This window comes from Bacillus rossius, chromosome 3 (assembly GCF_032445375.1).
Source record: "Bacillus rossius redtenbacheri isolate Brsri chromosome 3, Brsri_v3, whole genome shotgun sequence".
Lineage (NCBI taxonomy): Eukaryota > Metazoa > Arthropoda > Insecta > Phasmatodea > Bacillidae > Bacillus > Bacillus rossius.
The window spans coordinates 131,328,451-131,349,882 of record NC_086332.1 but is presented as its reverse complement, the minus strand read 5'-3'; the positions used below and the strand labels follow the sequence as shown (position 1 = coordinate 131,349,882).

Below are 21,432 nucleotides of genomic sequence, written 5' to 3'. Positions count from 1 at the left end.
GTGGTGGACATTCCAGATCTGAAACCGTGCTGACTGGCTGATAATTTATTTTGAAGTTGAAAATTTAAAACTTTGTGTATAATTTTTTCAAATATTTTTGTGAAACCATTAAGTAAAGATATTGGTCTATAGTTTGACACAATCAATTTAGAGCCATGTTTGTGTATCGGAATGACCTTTGCTATTTTCCATTTGTCAGGGAAAACTTGAGAATGCAAACTGGTGTTAAAGATATGATAAAGAAGAGGAACTAATAAGTACGAACAGCCTTTTAAGATAAAATTAGGGATGCCATTTGGGTCGGTGGATTTGGATGACTTGAGAGACTTGATGCCCCATAGAATAAGGGATTCAGAAATGTAGGACATAGGAATAGAATCCGAGGACATGTTTGAAGACATCACATTATTGGTTGAAGTCTTGTAGACACTGGAAAAATATTGTGCAAAAACATTAGATAAAACAGTTGGATCATCACAAATATCATCATTTATTTTTAAAGAATATTGTTCATAGTAACCATCTTTCATTAATTTAACATACTTCCAGAATTTCTTTGGATTGTTCTTGATGTTGTTATTAGTATAGCGGATCCAATTAATTTTATCACGTTTTATATAAGATTTTGCCATTTTGCGAAAATGTGAAAACTTTAAATAATAATAAGGATTGTTAGATCGTTTATAAAGTTTGTGAAAATGTTTTTATTTTATTTTAATGCTTGAATTAAGTCATTAGAAAACCAAAACGGATATTTGGGTAACTATTTAGAAATTAGTGGTATAAATGTGTTCATATTGTCAGTTATACAATTTGTTAAAACATCCACCTGATGATTAACATTGGTTGATTCATAGAAATGAGACCAGTCATAATTTTTTATGGAGTTATAAAGACCTAAAAAATTACAGTCCTTGTAATTTCTGTAGGGAGGGTTAACACTTCTTGAGCTAGAATAAATTTCAATGTTAATGTTTAGAACTGGATGATACAGATCTTCTTTGGTAAGTATTTCAGAGACTGTACACTGAGATAGATTTGTTAAGCATAAATTGAGAATATTTTTGCAAGGTTGGGTGTGATTATATTGGGTCAGACCCAATGTAGACACAAAATTGAGAAGGTAATTGGCTTTGGATTTGACATGTGAATGAGTAATGTTTGAAGAGTGCCGAGTGAGCCAATCAATACCTGGAACATTAAAATCACCAAGAATTAAAATATCTTCTTGAGTGGTGGATAGTTTTTCTTCCAAGTATTCAAGGTACTCGAGATATTTATTCGGCGAGATGTCCGGGGCTTGGTAGATAGTTCCGATGATAAAAGTTGTTGCAGGAGACATGTTTACCTTGATCCAGATAGCTTCAATACCGGGAAAGTCGTAAATGTAAACAGGTAGCACTGATAAAAATTTGGTTTTGTTAAAGGCTGAAAGTACACCACCCCCTCTATTTTTCAGTGTAAGTTGAGGATTTCTATCATTTCTAAAAACTATATACTGGTCTGAGAATTTTGGTTTAAACGATTTTGATAGAGCTGTACGGCAGGTACCACGCATTGTGTAATTTCTTAGTGAAGTAGACAATATGCACTAGAGAAAGACATAACAGCTCTATCGGTAAAACTTTAGTTAAAGCTTAAAAAATATTTAAATGTTGTGGTACTGCATAATGGTGTTATTTTTTTGGTTTAGATGCCTTTGGTAAGTTCTGTATGCTGAGAACCACTCATTTATACTTTTTTTTTTTTGATGTAGCATACCCTTTATGTTGCTTATGTTATTATTTTACTGTAAATTTTTATATAACGACTCATTATTGGCCTGTGCTGAAGTTTAGATGCTTTTTTTATATCAGAGTTGTAATTTTTATTCTACATTATTTTAGCACTGCTGTACCTTTGATGTTGCATATTGTATGGTGGGTACTGTACTTTTCAGTGTAGTGACACATATTTTGAACAGTGCTGTACTGCATTTTTTGTTTATTTTATGAATAGCACAGTCAAATAAATCTGAGATAAAGCTAACTTCAGCTGAGTCATTTTGTTTGGGTAGTGCTGTACTTTGTTAAATCTTGAACATAGCTAACTTCAGCCCAGTGTTGCACTTTATATGTGTAGTACTGTACTAGAATTTTCTTTCATGTTTGTAGTGCTGTACTTTTTTCCTGTGTTGTATTTATTATGGGTAGTGCTGTACTCCATTATATCTCTATAATAGTTTGACCTGTACTGTACAGGAATGTTTATGCTGTACATTCATGTTTTTCCTTCCATGTTGCATGTTGTTTGGGTAGTGCTGTACTTCATTACAAATAGAATAGAGCTAACTTAATCGCAGTATTGCACTTTATATGTTCTGTAATGTACTTGCAGTTCCTTTCGTGTTGCATTTCGAATGTGTAGTGTTGTACAGTTTGTTGCATTTTGTATGGGTAGTTAAGCACTTTTTGCACTTTTTATGTGTAGTGCTGTACAAAATGTGGCATTTTGTATGTGTGGTACTGTACTAACAACTTGTATTTCTGAAAAAATTTATACTTATATACCTCTTTCTATTAAAAAAAAAATCTAAATATCCCCTTTGGTTTTCCAACAAATTAATAAGTGCTCTTAAATCTAAAAAACATTTCCACAAGTATTACAAAAGAAATAATAATCTATTCTACTATGCAAAGTTCTCTCATTTTAGAAAATCTGTGAAATCTCTAATTAAACGCGACAAAATCCACTGGACTTAATCGACAAACAACAATATCAAGAAAAACCCTAAAAGTTTCTGGAGATATGTTAAATTAATGAAAGATGGTTATTATGAACAACTTTCTCTTAAAGTAAATGGGGATATATCAAATGATCCGAATGTGGAACGAATGTGTTTGCTCAGTATTTCTCTAGTGTATATGTAACCCCAAATTCTTCTCCCCAAATAACTACATCGGTCATGTCTGTTGAGACTATAGCTGTGCCTAAAATTTCTGAAAGTCTAATACTTTGGGCAATTAAGGACTTAAAATCAACTAAATCCACAGGTCCTGATGGCATTCCCAATTTTATTCTTAAAGGCTGTGCCCATCTTTTAGTACCTCTACTTTATCACATTTTTAACACCAGTCTGAAAACGAATATATTTCCCAATAATTGGAAAATAGCAAAAATGATTCCTATTCACAAAAATGGTTCAAAATTAGACGTCTCAAACTACAGGCCAATATAATTACTTAATGGGTTCTCCAAAATTTTTGAAAAAATTATAGCTAAATTTTTAAATTTTCAACTTAGTAATACTCTCACCAATAATCAACATGGTTTCAGGTCTGGTATGTCTACTACCACTAATCTTCTTACCTTTCTTAATCCTGTATATAATATAGTTACTAATAGGGGTCAGGCCGATGCCTGTTACTTCGACTTGGCCAAAGCCTTTGATACTGTAAACCATTCCTTACTTCTTATTAAATTATCCCATTTTGGTCTCTGTGGAAACTATATCAATTGGTTCTCAAGCTACCTATCCAACAGAAGTTTTTTTGTATCGATCAACAATCATAGATCTTCTCAGTATAATGCGTGTTCCGGTGTTCCCCAGGGAGGTACTCTTTCACCCCTTCTCTTCAATATATTTATTAATGACATTACACAAGTACTTTGCTACTCTACTGGAATTCTTTTTGCTGATGACCTAAAAATTTATAAAATTATTTATTCCTTAGAGGATTGTGAATTATTACAAGAAGATATTATTAAAGTTAATAATTGGTGTCTAAGAAACTTGGTCAAACTCAACAAAGATAAAACCAAGGTTATATCGTTCACTAGGAAATACCATCTGATTAAATATTCATACAAATTAGCGAATTCTATCATCTCTCAAGCCCACTACACAAAGGATCTCGGTATCATCCTTGATTCAAAACTATATTTCCATAAACATGTAGATTACATATATTCCTATGCACAAAGAACTCTAGCGCTTATAAAATTTATTACTTCTTATGCAACCAACTCAGACTCACTTATCTCTCTTTACATGGCACTTATAAGATCAAAATTAGAATATGGCTCTGTTATCTGGAATGGTATCAACTTAACAGATACTGAAAAAATCGAAAGTATTCAAAATAAAGTTATAGATTTAATTATTACAAGGAACCTCCCACGCCCCATTTGGACACCTCTGGTAGACCGTAGGGCCTATCTTGATGCTCTTTTTGTTCATAACATTCATAAATTCAGATGCCCTTATCTTCTTGAAAATACTGCCTTAAGAATTCCTCAATTCAATTCCCGCTTACGCTCTACTCTGTGTACTCTCATTACTAATAATGATATTATTTATAGACTTATAACAAATTACAATAATATATATTTGAATTCCAACAGTGTTTAGTTATATATATTCTGATTTATGTCTGTCATAGCTATATTATTTTTCCTTCAATATCTCTTAACATTTAATAATTTGATTTTACCTGTATTAATTATGTTTGTATTTGTTTTTTATTTTTGTTAATGACCTAGTTGTTATTGTTCTTATTTCTATATATCTCTGTTTGTCTTGTTTATGTATTTGTGTTTCTGTGTTGTTATAAGCTTTTTTTTTTTTTGTTTTCTGTATTTTGTATTTTAGTTGTTTTTTTTTTTTTTCGTGCCCACCATAAAAGTGTTTTAGCTGTCGGTGGGCATGTCACAAATACAAATAAAAAAAAATAAATAATAAAAAATAACGTGATGTATTTTGTATCTTCAGTGCTGTACCGCTTGGCTCAGCCCACATCTCTGGGTGGGGGAAATGAGGGGAAGGAAAATATAGCTGGAATAAATCCAACTTCAGCCTAGTTTATTTTGGACATTAAAATTTAACATTTTTACCAGTAAGGGTAGCCCTTAAATAAGACTGGTATATATGTGTCCTCATTAGAGTTCCATGGATGCAAGTGAAGTATTTGTGTTCTGTGTCTCAGCTAATTGACACATAAGAAATACAGCACTTACTTAAATTGACTTTATGTAATGGTACATTTCTTCTGTATTGGCAAACTTAAGGCATATCACCAAATCAATATCGGCAGATCGGCAAAATACTGTACTTCAGCATAGCTCTATTTTTACTGTGCATACATAGCATAACTATTTTTATTTCAGACTAGTTTCACATATGTTGCCATAAGTGCCAGCAGTTTCACTGTCACATACATTTGTGTAACTGTGTGAGCTGTATGTGATGTGTGATGTTCTGTAGGGCATCAACCTCAGCGGAGGTCAGAAGCAGCGAGTGTCTCTCGCCAGAGCCGTGTACAACAATTGTGACGTGTACCTGTTGGACGACCCTCTCAGCGCCGTCGACAGCCATGTCGGGAAACACATCTTCGAGAAGGTGATCGGACCAACAGGCATGCTGAAGAACAAGGTACCCGTATGTTACGTATGTCATTGAGCTTACTCACGTATGCTGTTTGTACATTTGGTTTCAAGAGGAGGTAAACCTTCATCTCTGTAGATATGGCAGAGATACTACTTCCAAAGAGCAGTATTCTTCAGCTTCAAGGGAACAGTGCAACCAAGACCATGATGTTTTCTGTCTGCTTTGTGTACCTAGTTAGACATATTGTTTAATTTTTTTTTTATTTAGGGGTTATACAAACTTACTAAAATAGTAATTTTTTTATAATTATAGTGGTTTTCCCATTCATTGTCACACAATGTATGTTTCTTAATTAATGTAATAGAGGCACGCAAAACTTCAGAAAATCAAAGTTGAATGTTCCCAAAATTTTCAAAAGCAAAATATAGTAAATTTAGCGTAGTTGTTCAGGGACATAATTGTTACCACAATTTTTGGCTAAATTTATTATACTGGGGAGAGAACCAGTCAAGTTATTAAGAATAGGTTGTAACTGTCAGCATAATGGTTGGGGTTAATATGTGTGTGTAAAACATCACACTATGCAGGTTCAAAGGCCATAGCCGACTAAGTAGGGGTGAACGGCCCCCACGCACATTCGTTCCAAATTTTGGACAAAAGTTGCGTCTGATGGGTTACAAATTCACCCCAAATTTCAACCTTGTAGCTGCACTAGGAACAAAAATAAAAATACCACTTGTATTTTTGGTGAAGGTTTTTTTTCTCAGGATCTACTAGACTGAATTTTATGAATAAAATATATGTTACTTTCAACCTGAAACACTGCTATATATCCCTGTCTTTAAGGATGTGCGAATCCTTGATTTTCTGTTCGGTTCAATTTGAATCCCTTGAAATATTTGAGATATGGATCCAATTCCTAATATTAAGCATAGAATAATTAAAAATAACTGATTCGTTTAAAAATAATGTGTGTTCTCTTTTTTCTAACTGTAATTACTGGCAATTATTACTTACACTGAGATTGAAATGTTTATTATTATTTAAACTTAATTAATAATAAACACTCTAAATTATGAAAACTAAAACATGAAGCAAGTTTCAAGTATTCCCTACTTGCCCTACCTAATTCAATTGGTTTTCACAATTGTCTGTTACATGAATGCTTAAAGACAGCTCATTTCTAGGCCTATATTGATATGTTTTGGTGCAGTTTGACGTACATAATTGAATGTATATATCATATTCACTTATGTAAGAACTTAGTTGTAGCGGAAACGTAAGCAAGCTAAAGCAGTATTTTTTTAAATAAAAATAATACAATATTCTATGATTACTGCAAATGACTTCAAATCAAGCAAAAGAAGTTGGGCTACTTTTATATATATATATATTATAACGAACGCCCTGAAAACAAAACAATAACAACAATAATCACAGAGGTGCCCAGACGTCGTATAAAAGAATTTTATTTATAACCTCCTAGCAACTCTAGTAGGCTATGTGGATCGGGGATGAATAATAATGAAATAACAAGACTGGTGGTTTGATTTATATAAGTGCCCTTTTACTAAAATAATTTACTTTTGTTTTTATCTTTTAATTACATTGGTATTAAAAGATATTGATTACAAAATGCCCCGGGGCAACAAAATACATATAAAAGTAACACCATAATACATCTTGAACTTAATACTGGTTTTAAGTTAGCTCGCAGGCTCAAAAGAAAGAAACAATTACATTGAAATTTAATTATATCCTGTGTCCTGGCACCGGAGGTTTCGGCAGATTAAAGTCCAGAAAAAATCATTTTGAGTAGAAACTTGGAGATAAACTCGGAGTTATAATTGGAGTGGAGCTTGCAGCTAATTTTGGAGCTAAACTTCGAAGCTGAACTTGGAGCTAATTTTGGACCTCAACTTGGGCCTCAACTTGGACCTCGCCTGCAACCAAAGTCCCAAATTACTTAGACTGGTTAACAGGCGGCTAAGCCTGGGCAAGACTATGCCCAGTGAAAGGCAAAAAAAAAAAAAGGGGGGGGGGGGTAGGGATGACGATCACTTACCCAAAACAGGGGTAGACTGCCTCCAGGAGCAGGGAAGGCAGCTCGCGGCATGGAAATTCTCGGTAATCATGATTAGAGAAAATGAAATAATTTAGATTAACAAAAAAATACTATTGCGGGCAGCAAAAATTAAAAATTAGAAAATTGAGGCCTCTATGCCTTTACGTTGGCGAATACATGACGTAGTGTCGAGTCTGGGACGAACAACGGAAATTAACTCTCGCAGATCGCGACGCGTGGTCCGCACAGACCAGTTGCTGCCCGCCGAATCTTCAAAAAATGGCGTCGGGGCGCCTAATTAAAGGAAGCAACTGCCCCCAGCCAAAGAAAGGGGGGGTGGTGATTGCCCGAAGGTGTCCGGAGATGCCCGAAGGGGCGAAGCAGACTGCATCATGTTCGCCACGCTCTCACGTGAGTCGTAGGCGAACTAAAATCGCAATCGCACTGCGACTGCTGCCAAGGTCGATTGTGACAAGCTGTCTCTTATGGGAGGGATCAGTAGTGCACTCTGGCGGGCAAGACGAGAACCTGCCTGGAGGGTCACCGAGACGTCCGCTAGAGTGCAGTGGGCGCGCTCGCGACCAGCGCTCAGAGCAAGGTTAGGGATTTTTCCTGCCGCTAGACTTCGCTGAGGGCTCTGTTTGACAAGTGGGAATGTCCTTGGGGAGACAATGTCCCCGCCTGGGTTCACTGGGGGTCGTTGCACCGGGTTGGAGTTCCCGTGAAGCCACCAGTGGGTGATGAGGGGAAAGGGGTTTAAATTTGCTAAATCGCCTGGGAAAGGCGTCATGTGGACCGTCCCGAGGCTTCGTCGCTGGCTGTAACCTAGTCCAGTACGTGACGGCAAAACCCTTACGTATGCTTGCCTCCGAGAAATGAAAGTTGCTAGCAGTGGGGTTGGGGTAGCGTTCACTAGCACGAAAGTCATTTTGTTACATGGAGAAAACGTGACGCGAACCGCGGATGAGATGCTGCGGTCACAAATCGTCAGCAAACCGTATCTAATTGAAGCCTGCAAACAAGCACAGGTGCACTGGGTGGTACAAGATTACGTCGGAGTGTACAGTAATGGAAACAAATTAAATTAATTTAAAAATGTAAATTTATTATTTGGTTTCCTTCTTTAAAAGTACAAATTAAATATAAATTTGTATATTTGTGCCTGAAAGTGGCACTGAAACGGCACATACTCCCCTGCTTGAATGCGGAGCAAGTAGGGAAAATAAAAAAACAAACTTACACTCCTTAGTAAAACTAGTACTAGGTTCGCCTGTATCCTACTACTTACAAACAAAATTTTACGGTCAATTCGAAGGTGTATTATAATTAATTAAATTACCCTTAACAGTGAATGATGTCATGAGGAAAGTTGATCTCAGATGTTGGGAATGGTGTCACGTCACAAAAACTCTAAACATGGGCGTTGTGAGGCGGGCAGAAAACACTGGGCCGGAACCGGATCTTGGTCCGTCAGGTGCCAGTAAAGAAAGGTGGGGATTTGTGTACCCCTGAAAATAATGAAAATGGTAATGTAAACCCCTGTATAATAGTCTTTCCATAAGAAGCCGAAGGCATTGGGACTCAGCCCTGCACAGTCAGGCTATGGAGAAGACGGTCGAATTTGCTGCTTGCTCGAAGGCGAAACAGAGCCTCTGTCCCAGAGTGACACAGGACCTAAGGGTGGAATTCCCTTGGTGGAATTTTAAATGATTGGGGCTGAAAACCCCAAAAGATCAACCATCCGTATGAATGAATGCATTTAAAAATATTAAATATTCGATAAATTTAGAGATTTCAGCACATACCACTCTGATGTTTATTATTATTAACTAATATTTATTATTTAAAAGTTTTCTCCAAACAAAACGATAAATTAACGTCTCTTCGCACTCAAATTTAAATTATTTAAAGCAATGTAAAATGCAATAAATCAACAATTATATCAAGAAGGGGATAAATTATAATGGAGCGGTTAGATCTTCCATGACTGCTGATAGGCTTCGCACTGCCTGATAGGCCGTCCAAAGATGAGTGGTGGGAATGTAACCCAAAGAACACTCGAAAATGGTCATGAGATATTTCACTCAGAGGACCCGGTCATGGCTCGTTGGCTCAGAGGACCCTTACTTTTGCTCCGCTCGGTGGCTAGCTTGACCTAGCTCCTATTTTAGAAAACACATAAAAGAAACCAGTCTGCCGTCTGGAAGTCACGTAGCTCTTACTTAAATATAGCATCTCATTGATAACGATGTAAAAGAAATACAACTTTGGGGTAGAATGCAAAAGAAAAAGGAAAAATGGCTAGATGTGACAGCTTCAGTGCTCAAACTCTATGTACGTCACTGTACATCACATTTACGTACAAGGAAAATAAAGAAATAAACATGTACAAGTATTAACGCAACATCAATACAAAAAATACTACAAACATTATTCTTGCTTACTTTACAAATTATGATTATTAAAAAAAGAACGTAATCAGAAATTAAATAGATAAAATCGTAGAACAAACTTCATGACGATTCAAAAATATATCAGAGAGGTATTTCTGAGTAAAAAAAATTAAAACTATTTGCGTCAAGTAGCTTGTTAAAGACTGAACTTACGTATATAAAAATTAAAAATTAAAATATCTTAAATTACCTAGCTTGTGCTAGCCTAGAAACGGGGTGCGTAAACATATCCAAATTAATTAAGTGGACCTCTCGTTGGGGATTGAAAGTATTTCACACTTCTCGGTGATTACCTTAAATATTAAAATGAGAGTAGTCACCTCGTAGCTGCTTAATTTCGGGGGAAAACATATCTTGATATGCTTGATTTTATTATTATTACTGAGCAAAAAAAGGATGCCTATTGCCCTACTACTTATAATAAAAGCAAAATTAATTCCATGTCCTTTGACTGTAACATTTCATGAGTCAAACACAAGGTTGATAATTAAATAGGGTCCATTTAAACTTGGTTTGAGTTATTTAAAATAAATCCTTAAAATAATTTAATAAATAAAAAAAATTAAATTCAAAGCTTAAATTTAAAGTACCTGTATACTTGCAACTATTTATGTAATTGCTATATTAATGAAATGAATTCATCCCGTTGATCTCAGATATTGGATATCGTGTAAGAACACAACATGGGCTCTATGAGGGAGGCCGAAAAGCACTGAGGCCGAAATAAGGGAAATGCGTCCTTGAGCACTCAGTGACTAATGGGGACTGTAACCCCTGTAAATGGGTATGGTAACCCGTAACTTACAAACTAAATTGGGAATATAACCCCTGTACATGGTTTTCTCTGTCCATAAGAAGTCGAAGGCATTGAGTCATAGCTCTGCACAATCTGACGATGGATCAGACAAAATATATGAATTTAATACTTGCTTAGAAAGCGAAGTACACCTCTGTCCCGGATACCTTCATTTATTAACTCACACAGGCTCAATATGTTCAAGCTCTGACGGTTGATCATACCATCAGGCTGAAGCAGAGAGACCCACGAGGGAATTTCACCCCTGAGTTAGTTCGGGTTCGAAACCCGAAAGATCAACGAATTTGGATGAAAAATTGATAATGTAAAGAAAATTTAGATTATAAGAAATTGATGGATATAATATTGTAGTTATTATATAATTTTAATTATTCCTAATTCTTGCACTCAAATTTAATAAAAAAAACTATAAGTAACATCGTAACATGATATATTATGATCCTAAAAAAAAAACTAATTTTAAATTAATTATAAGTTCGCTGTCGGATCTTCCATGGCGGGCACAAAAGTTCACACTGCCTAAGAGGGGGGTTGAACATAGGTCGTCCAAAAGGTGAGTGCTGAGAATGTAACCCAGGGACACTCGATGGTCATAGGATTTTTCACCTAGAGGACCAGGTCTTGGCTCATTGGCTCAGAGGACCTCTCGCGATTTAACGCCTGCATTTAGTGCTGCACTGTGACTAGCTTGACCTAGCTCGACTTTAGAAATACACGAAAATAAACCTTAATGCCACCTTGGAAGTCACAGTTGCAAAACACTGTAAAATAAAAATGAACATCAAACTACTAATTTTATGTAAAGAGTAAGAAAACAATCCAATTTAGTGTACCGTGATGCACGAGCTACTGTACTCAGTTTTAAATACGTAGTTGTACACCACCTGATAAAAGAAATTGATACTGATCCAAAAAAAATATAAAAGTTAATAAATTGTTTACTCAAAAATCATAATCACAAAAATATTATTTATCCTTTACTTAGCATTCTTAGATTAATTTGCAAATTGTTTATAGAAAACTCGACGTTAAAAAAGTATAGTACTCTATCTTACAATAAATTTTTCACTTCATGGCTAGCGTAAAAAGTATTTGGGACTCAACCCATGTATATAAACAATTTAATTCAGTAACATTTCCTTAAAGGTAGAGTGATTGCACCTCTCGTTGGGTGATCACAAAATAAATCTAAACAAAAGCTAGGCATGGTACGTCGAAGTATCTTCACGTTGTTTGTGAACGATGCAATTGGATTAGAGTACTAGTTAATATTACTTAAGAGCATATTCTTATTTTATATAGCTTAAAGAATGAACCCTTTTTTAGATTTATTTTATGTATTATTAAAATGCTTTATCGTTAATTTTAAGATACTAAGAAAATTGTAAACAATAGAAGTTTCTAAACATTAGCTGAAATAAAATATTTTATATTATCATATTATTTCTATTGTTAATATTATTTTAAGTTATATAAATATATAATGTTATAATTTACATTTCCCTAGATTAAGAAAATACTTTGCTGCTAGAATTAATGCAGTATAGATTATTTATAGTGCTTGTTTTGTGACATAAAAATTATATTATTAGGACATACGAAGCATGGGTAGTTAGTTTACAAAATACGTGGCCTGTGGGTGGAGTAGAGAAGAGTTCCGCGCGGTTGGCGGCCCTGTCGTGGTGAAGAGATAACATGTCGGCGCGCGCAAGACGCCGAGAGACAAAACAAAAAATACCACGATGTCCGAAAGGAATTCTATTATTTGTTTTTCACAAAGATTGCCTGGTTTGCAGGCGGATGTGTTATAAAAAAACACAGATAAAGGGAGGAATTTAGACAAACTCAGGGCACTGTCGGCTGTGTGGAACAAACTAGATTGCAACTCATTGTTTCGCTGCCGGACACGGGGGCAACAACATGACCTTGCCTGCTCCAGCCGGTGAGGCGTGAAGGGGAGGGGTGAAGACGATGACAGGGAGAATGACACGCGCGCCTGATAAGGCACGCTGCCTGAGGGACGTCGCCGCCCGGTGTCTCACCGCGCGCAAACACAGTCACAGCGGGACGTAAAATATGAGAAAATTTTAATTTAACTCACTTTGGGTGAATCAGGTTGGGTGCCAGTTTTAGGACTTACAATAATATGTCATACGATCTGACTCTAAATAAACTCTAAAAACCTTTTAAATATATATTTCATTATGTTTAAAATTTAAAATTTAAATTTAAAATTAAAAATTAAAATTATTATTTGGGTATGCATATAAACCAAACCACGTTAAATACTACCAACTTCCAACATGAAGCAGAAAATTGCTTTATGCTACCAACTTGTAGCAGAGATGAAACCACGCTAACTGCTACCATTTTTTATAACGAACGCTGGGCTGCAGGTAAACACTCAAAAGTGAATAATTAAATTAAGGCCTTGGAAGCGTCAGCCCTGAAAACAAAACAATAACAACAATAATCACAGAGGTGCCCAGACGTCGTATAAAATAATTTTATTTATAACCTCCTAGCAACTCTAGTAGGCTATGTGGATCGGGGATGAATAATAATGAAATAACAAGACTGGTGGTTTGATTTATATAAGTGCCCTTTTACTAAAATAATTTACTTTTGTTTTTATCTTTTAATTACATTGGTATTAAAAGATATTGATTACAAAATGGAGGGAGCCCCGGGGCAACAAAATACATATAAAAGTAACACCATAATACATCTTGAACTTAATACTGGTTTTAAGTTAGCTCGCAGGCTCAAAAGAAAGAAACAATTACATTGAAATTTAATTATATCCTGTGTCCTGGCACCGGAGGTTTCGGCAGATTAAAGTCCAGAAAAAATCATTTTGAGTAGAAACTTGGAGATAAACTCGGAGTTATACTTGGAGTGGAGCTTGCAGCTAATTTTGGAGCTAAACTTCGAAGCTGAACTTGGAGCTAATTTTGGACCTCAACTTGGGCCTCAACTTGGACCCCGCCTGCAACCAAAGTCCTAAATTACTTAGACTGGTTAACAGGCGGCTAAGCCTGGGCAAGACTATGCCCAGTGAAAGGCAAAAAAAAAAAGGGGGGGGGGTAGGGATGACGATCACTTACCCAAAACAGGGGTAGACTGCCTCCAGGAGCAGGGAAGGCAGCTCGCGGCATGGAAATTCTCGGTAATCATGATTAGAGAAAATTAAATAATTTAGATTAACAAAAAAATACTATTGCGGGCAGCAAAATTTAAAAATTAGAAAATTGAGGCCTCTATGCCTTTACGTTGGCGAATACATGACGTAGTGTCGAGTCTGGGACGAACAACGGAGATTAACTCTCGCAGATCGCGACGCGTGGTCCGCACAGACCAGTTGCTGCCCGCCGAATCTTCAAAAAATGGCGTCGGGGCGCCTAATTAAAGGAAGCAACTGCCCCCAGCCAAAGAAAGGGGGGGTGGTGATTGCCCGAAGGTGTCCGGAGATGCCCGAAGGGGCGAAGCAGACAGCATCATGTTCGCCACGCTCTCACGTGAGTCGTAGGCGAACTAAAATCGCAATCGCACTGCGACTGCTGCCAAGGTCGATTGTGACAAGCTGTCTCTTATGGGAGGGATCAGTAGTGCACTCTGGCGGGCAAGACGAGAACCTGCCTGGAGGGTCACCGAGACGTCCGCTAGAGTGCAGTGGGCGCGCTCGCGACCAGCGCTCAGAGCAAGGTTAGGGATTTTTCCTGCCGCTAGACTTCGCTGAGGGCTCTGTTTGACAAGTGGGAATGTCCTTGGGGAGACAATGTCCCCGCCTGGGTTCACTGGGGGTCGTTGCACCGGGTTGGAGTTCCCGTGAAGCCACCAGTGGGTGATGAGGGGAAAGGGGTTTAAATTTGCTAAATCGCCTGGGAAAGGCGTCATGTGGACCGTCCCGAGGCTTCGCCGCTGGCTGTAACCTAGTCCAGTACGTGACGGCAAAACCCTTACGTATGCTTGCCTCCGAGAAATGAAAGTTGCTAGCAGTGGGGTTGGGGTAGCGTTCACTAGCACGAAAGTCATTTTGTTACATGGAGAAAACGTGACGCGAACCGCGGCCGAGATGCTGCGGTCACAAATCGTCAGGAAACCGTATCTAATTGAAGCCTGCGAACAAGCACAGGTGCACTGGGTAGCACAAGATTACGTTTGAGTGTACAGTAATGGAAACAAAATTATATTAAATTAAAACTGCAAATTTATTATTTGGTTTCCTTCTTTAAAAGTACAAAATTAATTTAAATTCGTACATTTGTGCCTGAAAGTGGCACTGAAATGGCACTCTATATATATATATATATATATATATATATATATATATATATATATATATATATATATATATATATAAAATTTTACTTTCGATAATATGGTTCACAATAATAAAGATATAGGCTAGTACAACATGCCTACAACTATTTATAAGAACAAAAAAGAAGTAGTTGGTTGTTTTATTGAAGTTACCATATCAACCATTTTTCAAATGTTCTGGTTACATACATGCATACAAAATCCATTAAATTAGCTGAGAAAACTTACCTCCTACATAGTCCAAATAAATTAGGCAAAAATGAAGGCAAACCCGGACATTAAAAATAACAAACCGGGACTACTGGGAAAATGTCGAGGACATCTTCCGCTGCGTCCATACAAAAATCCCAAAAAATCCGGTTGGTGGTTTTCTGCCATTTTGAAAAAAACTGTCGCCATTTTTAATTTTCACATATATGTACTAAAAAAATTGTAGCTACTAAACGGTTTCACTTTTCGGGATGTTTTTTTTCCTACATACTTCCTATAAATTTATCTTTCCATAAATGTTACTATACACATAATTTCTTTACCTGATGTTTGCGTTTCGTTGTTTAAAGTATTGCCGTTAATCGTTGTTTTTTTTAAGCTGATAAACTTAAGAATTTACATCAAAACGGTAGATCGCATTTAAAAACGTTTCAAACAAAAGTTGTAGAGCATAGAAATACCTATCGAAAACAATTTTAATATATAACATACGCAAAGAATTAGCCTTTTAGAAAGTGTTTTCTGCGCGGTGGCGTTAGCTTACAAGGAAATTAAATACACAGCATATTGCAGCAGAATTTTTACCCTAAATTTGAAACATCAAAGTGTATTTCTTAATGCAATGTTATCCTAAGTCTCGTCAATAAAGTAGTATAAAATTATTATTGTCGAACTCTGCCCTCTCTTTTTTTAATAACCAATAATATTCTCGGAATTACATTTTTATGTTATGAGATATAAAACTATTGAACTGATTTATTTTTAATTTATTTCAAAATCTGTAATTTTTATTTATTTCCACTGTACCACAGAAAGTACAGTTTTAATGTCAATATAATTTGTCCAGTTCCATCTGTAAACCATATATTTTACTGGTCAGCATGTTTTCTGTTATTTACACAAATACACTGCAAGTCTTATTAATAAATAGTAAATACCATTAAGCATTAAAACAAAATGTAAATTCCATCTGTAAACCATATATTTTACTGGTCAGCATGTTTTCTGTTATTTACACAAATACACTGCAAGTCTTATTAATAAATAGTAAATACTATTAAGCATTAAAACAAAATGTAAATGAATGCTGTTGACATGTTAATTATGTGTAAATGCAAATGGTCACCAAACAATTTTATGAAAGTCACTTTGTACAACATATTGAAATTGTCCCAATTGTTTAAAAGTCATTGCATCCTTCAAGACTGACATATTTTGTTGTTTATATAAATGTTTTTTTGCATGTGTTTCCTCGGAATTAAATTTCATATAAATATTAAGGAATTAACAAACAATTATATACTGAATGGTAAACATGATTCCTTATCAGAATCGAAGATCTTGAAATTAAACATATGAAAACAAAGAAAATTCAGACACTCAATTTTCTCCTATCAAATTTGAATCAGCAGAAAGGAAATTATTAATTTAATATACTTCGCACATCAATGTCAGCAACTTCGTCTTCTTCACAAAATTCACAGTTGGTGCTTATAAAAGGACTATTGCTACAGCCATATCCAGAACATTGACCACACATACCAGAACATTCAAGTCCACTTCGTTTGCACTCACAGTTTTTTCCACATGTAATTTTGCAGTTGCACATTAAAAGTTTCATGAGGTTGTCTGGAGCAGGTTTTTGTAGTGTTGGAACTGGAAGGAGCGTATTGTTGTTAAGCATCCAGCCCCATTCTGTGGGCGAAAGATCCACATGTTTCCACTGCTGCACTTGTAAATAAACGCGTAGGGAATACTGGCGTGCTGCTGCCGTTGTGGGCGGGAGTTTTGCTAAGTTAAAGCTACCACTGACTTGCTGCTTGCCCACAGTCTTAAGGTAAAGGTGATGTCTTGCTTTTTTCGAGATCAGATTGTCCCTTAGCGCCATACATTGTTAGAATCCGGCATCTGCAACTGAATCTTTGGATGATGATGAACCATTAAAGACTTCAATTTGACTTTGAAGTAAATCATTATCAAAAAGCAGTTTGTAAGCATTATTTTTCCCTTTGTTGAAAGGAGCCGAAGTGGTATCGCACCCTGTAAATGCATGAAGGAACAACATGGATTTCTTCATGTTCCCTAAACTGGCTTGCAGCTTCTGACTGCTATATATGCGATCTGGTTTTGTTTTCGTACCAGGTATCAACATATGTGTATCAGCTGTTGCATGCGTGATCAATAAGACTAGCAGATCAGTATCTTCTCCAACAAGCACAGATGGACCTGACAATGCTAACTCTGTGGCTTTGGTAACAATAGCCGTATCTGCATCTCCATCTGCTTCGTAAACATTACACCCAGCTTTTTGGAGATGGTTTTTCATAAGTTTGATGAATCCATCTTTGTTAGTCTTGTTTGACAGAAAGTTTTGTTGTGAACACTGCACATGAATATTGTCTTCGACACTTACTTTTACTGAATTTACATTTTTTTGTCTGTGTAAATGCTCATCATCTTTTGTGCTGGGCCCTGCTTGATATCCGTCGAATACGATGTAACAGTGAACATAATGGTCCTCAACATATTTAACATACTGCTGACATATCTGCTTGAATGTTGCTGGACGAAGCCAAACAACTTTGTGCAGTAAATGGCCACCATCAATTGTATATACTGCATTATCTGGAAGAGACAACTGATTTGACGACAATTCATCAAGGACATGTACAAGAGACGACTTAGTGCCCTTACGAATAGATACATCATCAAACAGCGATGGTGGATGAGCAGCCAGTTCGTATGCTAAGAAGGATGCCAGCTCTTCATCACTTCTTACAAGGCACAGCATTCTGTGGAAAAGTTGGTTTGGGTTGATCACAATTTCTTCATTGTGTACTCTTACAGCTTTACTTGCATTGTCTAAACACTTCACCTTGTCTGTGCGTCGGTAGTGAACTTCAGAAAAACATTTGCCTACAGTGTTCTTAAGATTTGATTGGCCAACTTCCCAAGCTTTGTTACAGTTTAAAGATTTGTCTCCAATCACCCCACTGGAAAGAGAAGTTAGGTCATTTGAGAGTCTTTGAAAGGGATTGTGTTCATGAAGCTAATTTATGAAAGACTGAATGTCAGATCTATCTCTATCTTGTCTTGATAACCTGAGATTAGTGTGCTGTTCTGAGGATTCGATCCAAACTCCACCAATTTCTTCTACAGCATCCACAACATCGATGTATTAGGTGGTTCATGGATCCATTTTGCAAGAGTGGATGATGAAATTCCGCGGCCATGCGTGAGATCTCCAGTACTCTTCATTGATCGCATTAGTACCTGTTCAATGGTCATATCGGACCATATACCAGACCAGAATTTGCTTGATCTGCGAATAGTGAAAAATCCTTGTTTGGTGAACTTTGAAAATTGTCTGGATTCATTTTATCTTCAAGATGAATCATTTCTTGAAGGTATATATGAGCAGATTTGCCATAGTTGAAGTGGCCAGCAGAATGAAAGTATGGTAGCATCTGTTGAATAGCATAAAGATGCAGCTGCCATTCACCACAACTCTCAGCTCGGATAAACAAACACATAATGTTGACCATATTCATGTACTGAGTCCATAATTTGACAGTGTGCCCACCATTTGTTTCGACATTCTTCATTTCCTCCAATAGAAGTTCAGTTAGCTTCTGTAGAGACTGGCCTTCAAAAATATTTGAAGGTTTGAAGGTTTGTTGAACATTAAAGTGTAACACTGTCGCAAACATTAAAGAAAGGCGGTATCTCCGACAGTCTTCTCAAGGATGAGAGTAGTTAAAGCTTGTAGGTTCAATAAATGAGCACGAAGGGTACACGTCGTTTGTCCTAAAATCGTTTGTCCTAAAGCATTTATCCTAATTTCGTTTGTTCTAAAAATTAGGACAAACGACTTTAGGACAAACGACGTTAAGACAAACGAATTTTAGGACAAATGATGGAACAGCTTCAAAATATTTTTACTCTGAGTTTTAGGACAAACGACTTTAGGACAAACGACATTAGGACAAACGACTTTAGGACAAACAACTTTTAGGACAAACAACGGTTCCAGTATCGATAAATCCTTACTCTGAGTTTTAGGACAAACGACTTTAGAATAAACGACATTAGGACTAACGACTTTAGGACAAACAACATTAGGACAAATTACATTAGGACAAACGACTTTAGGACAAACGACTTTAGGACAAACGACTTTAGGACAAACGACTTTAGGACAAACGACTTTAGGACAAACGACTTTAGGACAAACGACTTATAGGACAAATGATTTTAGGACAAACGACATTATGAAATACCAAGTTTGGACAAATGACTTTAGGACAAAAAACGTTGAGTCAAACTATTTTATTTGAAAACCACAGAGCATGTGAGAACTTACAGTAAAAGAAAACGTTTGAAATAATAATGTTATATTATACTGGATAAATACTTTACATTCTATGTAAAAAAATTCAGCGTTTACGATCGTTACAATTTTTAGACATCTAGGAATGGACAACTACGGTTTAAACAATCTAAATCTCTTTTTTATTTCGCCATCTTGGATCCGCCATATTTAAATTGAGCGCCCCACTCATTATGATGAAATTTTCGTCATGACCGCCATACTGAATTTTTCTGTTCCACTGGCGGCCACCATCTTGGATGCCGTTGACTTTGTTTCTGTTGTTTGTTCCTAGATAGCGCCAGCATCGCTCTTGATTTTTTTTTTCTTCTGGAGGCCGCTATCTTGCATACCGTTGACTTTGTTTCTGCTGTTTGTTCATAGAGAGCGCCAGCGTCGCTCTTTATTTTATTTTTTTTGTTCTTCTGGAGGCCACCATCTTGAATACCATTGACTTTGTTTCTGCTGTTTGTTCATAGAGAGCACCAGCGTCAAGCTGATTTATCACATAAGGTCGATGTTCCATTACCTACCATAGCTATTATGGTCCTTATCGACATATTAAATTTAAATCTAAAAAAAATACATTGGAAGCGCTGTGATTCGAAACATTGCAGCTCTGATCTGTAGGTTGGAAAACATACGCCTTTAACCGCACGGCCATCGAGACATTTGCCAGATCGAGAATTAAATAAGGTACATATAAAAATAATATGCATATTTTAAAAAGAACCACCATCATGTATTAAGACATAACTGTTGCAATTATCGTTACGGTCACCATCTTGAATATCCGTAATTTTTATGTTAGAAAATCGGGAAAAAAATTAAAAGTCATAAAATAATAAATCAATCGAATTAAATAATAAAAATCTTAAAAAACACATTTGCACTTTACGTAACGGTCGCCATCTTGAAAAACCATAATTTTAATGCTAGAGAATTGAGAAAAAATTACTTATTAGAATACTGATTAATTAGTTAGATTCTGACCTTAGTTCGAAACTGATAAGAGAAAAAAAAAACCACATCCTTCCTCCACAGAAGCCACCTGCGGACTGATCTACCGCCACTAATATCAAGGTATATATATATATCGTCAGCTGGTATGAATACACGTCCGCCATCTTGTCTCCATCCGCTGGAGACCACCATCTTGTTTTCGTCTGCTAGAGTGTGCTGATACCATGTTAGTATAAGATTCTGTTCACCATAACTTTGTCCTCAACTGTTGGCATTGAACTTTGACCTTGACCTTTAAATTTGACTTTAACCTTGACGACCATCATGGATCCGCCATTTTTCGTTCAGTACATGCTACCAGGAGCTACCACCTGCTAGAGGTCATTGCCACCATCTTGTTTTCGTCTGCTGGAGGACACCATCTTGTGCGTGTACTCGTCTTATAGAGTACATTACCATCATACTTGTGTAAGTTTTACCCGCTAGAGTGCAGTAATCATTTATTATTTCTGAAGTTCCTGCCATCTCGAAATTTGGGTGCCATCTTGGAATCGTGTAATTATTTAGCTAGAAATTAGGGAAAAAATTCGAAAATTTATCAAAAAATTCACTCTTTAAATTAATGATTGATTATATCAATTCCTGTTCTTGGTTCGATCCTTGGATGATGCAAAAAAAATAATTTAATGGAAAAAATAATAATTATAATAAATTATTATCAAAGTCCTAAAAGAGACTTATAATCATCTATTATAATAATCCTTTAAACCATTACGACTGCCATTTTAGATATTTGTATTTATTGACTTATTAGTTCGGGAAAAATTCCAAAATTCACCGAAGAAATCACACATTATTTTACATATT

The 21,432-nt window shown here is 36.2% G+C and overlaps 1 protein-coding gene across 1 annotated transcript in view; it reads left to right on the top strand.

Annotated features, from left to right (window-relative positions):
• Positions 1–21,432, top strand: part of LOC134531251 (multidrug resistance-associated protein 1-like) — a 592,793-nt gene that overhangs the window by 357,693 nt on the left and 213,668 nt on the right. The window contains exon 16 of the mRNA XM_063366941.1: positions 5,243–5,410. Coding sequence (XP_063223011.1) covers positions 5,243–5,410 — 168 coding nt within the window. The remainder of the gene's footprint in view (positions 1–5,242; positions 5,411–21,432) is intronic.